Source organism: Triticum urartu, chromosome 6A (assembly GCF_056163025.1).
Source record: "Triticum urartu cultivar PI428250 chromosome 6A, HENAU_Tu73, whole genome shotgun sequence".
In the NCBI taxonomy this organism is placed as follows: domain Eukaryota; kingdom Viridiplantae; phylum Streptophyta; class Magnoliopsida; order Poales; family Poaceae; genus Triticum; species Triticum urartu.
The window spans coordinates 555,734,931-555,740,832 of NC_141878.1; the positions used below are offsets into that span (position 1 = coordinate 555,734,931).

The 5,902-nt window shown below is 45.8% G+C and overlaps 1 protein-coding gene across 1 annotated transcript; it reads left to right on the top strand.

The window, feature by feature from the left end:
• Window positions 1–4,671: 4,671 nt before the first annotated feature.
• On the top strand, window positions 4,672–4,983 carry LOC147966291 (uncharacterized). The gene has a single exon (XM_087527199.1). The coding sequence runs from the start codon at window positions 4,684–4,686 to the stop codon at window positions 4,981–4,983; it is 300 nt and encodes a 99-aa protein (XP_087383325.1). The 5' UTR covers window positions 4,672–4,683.
• Window positions 4,984–5,902: the final 919 nt, after the last annotated feature.

Consider the following 5,902-nt stretch of genomic DNA (forward strand, 5'->3'; position numbering starts at 1 on the left):
GGTACGATTTCTGGATCGATCACCTTCTGAGAGATTGCATTGAGAAATGCACATAGCTTCACAACGGCTAATCGGACGTTTTCCGGTAGAAGCCCCCTCAATGCAACCGGAAGCAATTGCGTCATAATCACGTGGCAGTCATGAGACTTTAGGTTCTGAAACTTTTTCTCTAGCATATTTATTATTCCCTTTATATTTGACGAGAAGCCAGTCGTGGCCTTCATACTGAGCAGGCATTCAAAGAAGATTTCTTTCTCTTCTTTCGTAAGAGCGTAGCTGGCAGGACCTTTATACTGCTTCGGAGGCATGCCGTCTTTTTCGTGCAAACGTTGCAGGTCCTCCCGTGCCTCGGGTGTATCTTTTGTCTTCCCATACACGCCCAAGAAGCCTAGCAGGTTCACGCAAAGGTTCTTCGTCACGTGCATCACGTCGATTGAGGAGCGTACCTCTAGGTCTTTCCAGTAGGGTAGATCCCAAAATATAGATTTCTTCTTCCACATGGATGCATGTCCCTCAGCGTCATTCGGAACAGCTAGTCCACCAGGACCCTTTCCAAAGATTACGTAGTGTAAATCATTGACCATAGCAAGCACGTGATCACCGGTGCGCATGGCGGGCTTCTTTCGGTGGTCTGCCTCGCCTTTGAAATGCTTGCCTTTCTTTCGACATTGATGGTTGGTCGGAAGAAATCGACGATGGCCCAGGTACACATTCTTCCTGCATTTGTCTAGGTATATACTTTCAGTGTCATCTAAACAGTGCGTGCATGCGTGGTATCCTTTGTTTGTCTGTCCTGAAAGGTTACTGAGAGCGGGCCAATCGTTGATGGTCACGAACAGCAACGCCTTAAGGTTAAATTCCTCCTGTCTGTGCTCATCCCATGTACGTACACCGTTTCCATTCCACGGCTGTAAAAGTTCTTCAACTAATGGCCTTAGGTACACATCAATTTCGTTGCCGGGTTGCTTAGGGCCTTGGATGAGAACTGGCATCATAATGAACTTCCGCTTCATGCACATCCAAGGAGGAAGGTTATACATACATAGAGTCACGGGCCAGGTGCTGTGATTGCTGCTCTGCTCCCCGAAAGGATTAATGCCATCAGCGCTTAAAGCAAAAAATACATTCCTTGGGTCCTTTGCAAACTCATCCCAGTACTTTCTCTCGATTTTTCTTCACTACGACCCATCAGCGGGTGCTCTCAACTTCCCATCTTTCTTTCGGTTCTCACTGTGCCATCGCATCAACTTGGCATGCTCATCGTTTCTGAACAGACGTTTCAACCGTGGTATTATAGGAGCATACCACATCACCTTCGTGCCATCGCATCAACTTGGCATGCTCTTTGTTTCTGAACAGACGTTTCAACCGTGGTATTATAGGAGCATACCACATCACCTTCGCAGGAACCCTCTTCCTAGGGGGCTCGCCGTCAACATCACCAGGGTCATCTCGTTTGATCTTATACCGCAATGCACCGCATACCGGGTATGCGTTTAGATCCTTGTATGCACCGCGGTAGAGGATGCAGTCATTAGGGCATGCATGTATCTTCTCCACCTCCAATCCTAGAGGGCATACGACCTTCTTTGCTGCGTATGTACTGTCGGGCAATTCGTTATCCTTTGGAAGCTTCTTCTTCAATATTTTCAGTAGCTTCTCAAATCCTTTGTCAGCCACAGCATTCTCTGCCTTCCACTGTAGCAATTCCAGTACGGTACCGAGCTTTGTGTTGCCATCTTCGCAATTGGGGTATAACCCCTTTTTGTGATCCTCTAACATGCGATCGAACTTCCGCTTCTCCTTTTGACTTTCGCATTGCGTCCTTGCATCGATAATGACCCGGCGGAGATCATCATCATCGGGCACATCGTCTGGTTCCTCTTGATCTTCAGCAGCTTCACCCGTTGCAGCATCATTGGGCACATCGTCTGGTTTCTCTTGATCTTCACCAGCTCCCCCCGTTGCAGCATCACCGTATTCAGGGGGCACATCGTTGTCATCGTACTCTTCTTCTTCGCCGTCTTTCATCATAACCCCTATTTCTCCGTGCCTCGTCCAAACATTATAGTGTGGCATGAAACCCTTGTAAAGCAGGTGGGAGTGAAGGATTTTCCGGTTAGAGTAAGACCTCGTATTCCCACATTCAGTGCATGGACAACACATAAAACCATTCTGCTTGTTTGCCTCCGCCGCATCGAGAAACTCATGCACGCCCTTAATGTACTCGCAGGTGTGTCTGTCACCGTACATCCATTGCCGGTTCATCTGCATGCATTATATATAATTAAATGTCCAAATTAATAGAAGTTCATCATCACACTAAAACCAAAGTGCATACATAGTTCTCATCTAACAACATATAGCTCTCGAGAGCATCTAATTAGTTAAACCATACATTGAAACTATGTAAAACATTTCAATGCGAAAAAAATGCGATCATAATCGCAACCAAGGTAACAATTGATCCAACGGCATAATGATACCAAGCCTCGGTATGAATGGCATATTTTCTAATCTTTCTAATCTTCAAGTGCATTGCATCCATCTTGATCTTGTGATCATCGACGACATCCGCAACATGCAACTCCAATATCATCTTCCCCTCCTTTATTTTTTTAATTTTTTCCTTCAACAAATTGTTTTCTTCTTCAACTAAATTTAACCTCTCGACAATAGGGTCAGTTGGCATTTCCGATTCACATACATCCTACATAAATAAAATCTATGTCACGTTGGTCGGCATAATTTTCATAAACAATAAATGAACCAATAGTTATAAAGGTAATATATATACCACATCCGAATCATAGACAGGACGAGGACCGACGGGGACGGATACCAAAACCATCGCACTATATAAGATGCAATAATAAAAGTAAAAAAATAATACAAGTATCTATGTAAACATACAAGTAAGAATATTTTTCCTTTCAGAAAGAAGATAAGAATAAGAGGCTTACCATGGTGGTCCCGGCGATGAGCTCGGCGCGGGTGATCGACGGTGGTGAAGACAGGGACGGGGCGTGACGGACCGCTAAACCTAGACAAATACTATGGAAAATGGAGCTTGGAGGTCGAGCTTGGAGAGGAGAAAGCTTAAGTAGCGTGGCTCGGGCATTCCATTGAACACCTTGTGTGCATAGGAGGTGAGCTAGAGCACCACCAAGCCCTCTCCCCCTCGGCCAGAGAAAAACAGAGCACTGGGGTGCTCTGCTCGCGAGCGAGGGGTATATATAGGCACCTCATTGGTCCCGGTTGGTGACATGAGCTGGGACTAAAGGGAAGCCTTTGGTCCCGGTTCAAGCCACGAACCGGGACCAATGGTGGTGGGCCAGGAGCGAGGCCCATTGGTCCCGGTTCATCCCACCAACCGGGACCAAAAGATCCAGATGAACCGGGACCAATGGCCCACGTGGCCCGGCCGGCCCCCTCGGCTCACGAACCGGGACTAATGGGCTGACCCGGCCTGGACAAAGCCCTGTTTTCTACTAGTGTATTTTGGGGGATCATCTAAGCATGTGCCTCGGTCTGTTCTGTCCTCCGTGTTGAACTGGTGTGTGTCTCTATGTTTCTTTACTTCAGGTTGATACTATACATCATCCTTTGTTTATCATTGAACTGTGTAGTAACTTTGTCACTCTCCGTCATGTAATGACTCATATGAGAATCTGTCTTATGTTACCACAACCGCATGATTACGTGATTGAAATTTGAAGTATGAGTGAAAGGGTGAAGGGGTCATGAGTTGGAGTGCCATTGGCGACAATGTCCGGCTTGGATTGAAGAGGCAACGATAACAAGGTGGAACAAGAGGAGTGGTTGAACGGTAAAAATGTCAGTAATGTTGTTTGGTGTATATGAGGATCACAAAGATACAGAAATGCTAAAAATCTAACATCGGATTTTTAAGTATGGCAAATCAAACTTTTTTTATGGCATTACATGTCCCGAGCAATTTCCTTCAGCAAGCATGGCAAATTCTGGCAAAAAAACTTAACTTGTGAAGATGCTGAAGGGAATATTGTCATAAAAACATTTGATTAGCCATGTGTTAAAAATCTGACATCAAATTTGTAACGCGGTTCTAAAGATATATGTTTGACATGATTGTTGTTACACCAATTGAAAAACCATACCCATTGCAACGCACGCGCAATTACCTGAGACAAAAATAGATGCTGGATTGTAGCGGTTAGAAACTTGGAAGCTAATTACTAAGGAGATTCAAAGCTTGCATTTGAGAGTAGGGAGGTGGGGTGGGGGAGCCATGATTGGATATCAATGCATGCAATGGAGGGGAGGCCATGATCCGAGGACTCGTTTATTTTTCCTTGAGAAGAACATGGGTGACCACCAGAAGAAATGGAAAGGAAGGGACTCGTGTTTTGCGGACCAGCGGTGTCTGCTCAAAACTAGGCCCCGGCTACCTCGAGCTCCACCACGCAATCCGCAAAACACGCTGAGCTGCAAGCAAATCCACATCGATTTAAGCTTCCTCTTAATCGATCGCACGCATGGCTACAGTTCTCGCGTCTCCTCTAAAAAAAAGTGCAATATACTTTCTCCGTTTCAAAATAGATGACTCAACTTTATACTAACTATATACTAAAGCTAGTATAAAGTTGAGTCATGTTTTTTTAGAACGGAGTGAGTAATTCTCATCGTCGTCTAGGCGTACCCATGGCGGCGTCCGCGCGCACATGCCTGGTGGTGGCAGCGCTGGCGTGCGCGCTAACACTGGCGCTGCGCTCGGCGTCGGCGGACGCGCAGGCGGACGAGGCCCAGAAGCCCAAGTGCGCTCCGGGCGCCGCCACGCCGTGCCGCGTGGGTGCGTTGCGTGATCCGGAGAACCAGGAGGAGGAGGGCCTGCTCAACGTGAAGGTGCCGAGCAGCGCGGCCGACGATGACTACAGCGATCCCGACCAGCCCAAGGACCCCGACCAGTCCGACGGAGATGACCTCGTTATCCTCGGCCACTGATACGATCGATCGATTGCGACACGATCGATCACGTGCGCCGGACGCGTAGCGTTACATTTCTTGTTTATTTGTAGCTCATTTTTTGGTGTGTTAAGTAGATAGTGTGCTTGGACCGCGAACGTGTGTTTCTAAAGATTATAAAAGGATTTGGGCATTTGGTAAAGTCTGATCCTTATACTCGATTAATCTGCGGTACGCCATTCCTAGTCTCAAGTTTTTGGTTTGATACATGGCAATAAGATTGGTTGAATGAGAAGTCAAAGATACAAAACTTGTCTCAACAAAGTAAATTATGCAACGCATATGTTTTCTCTCTAAAACTCTAAAGTAGGATGCAGCGCCAGTGTTAGTGCGCACTGATATAAGTAAATGTATATTTCATAGTGAGCTTGTATAAGTAAATGGAGGGTTTCTCGCCGGTTTGGATTAAGTAGATTATGATTTGTGTTACTTCTGTAAAACACTTGGTGTGGCTGAATGGTCATCTTTTGCTGACTTTTACTCCTTCCGCGGTCTCACACAAGGCTATCTTTTGTCTCCGTGTTTATTTCCTTTAGTGGCTGATGTGCTTTTGCTGTTGTTAAATGATGTCTCTAGTAGAGGTGGCACCCAAGATTTTTGTTTGTGCACACGGGCAGCTAATAGCTCGGATTTGCTATTTGCAAATGATAGTGTGTTGTTCTTTAAGGAAAAATTTGAGCAAATTTTGACCATTCAAATGATTTTGGCCCTCTATGAAGAAGGGACGGGTCAATTGTCGAGTCCATCTAAGTGTTCCATTTTGTTTGGAAAAACTGTAATTTGGAAACCCAAGCTTCTATCATGGTCATTTTCTGCTGATGGTTTTGACGATAAGTACCTTGGGTTACCGGTTCCACAAGAAAGAATGAAGGTGGCTAAGATTCACTCTCTGCAAAAG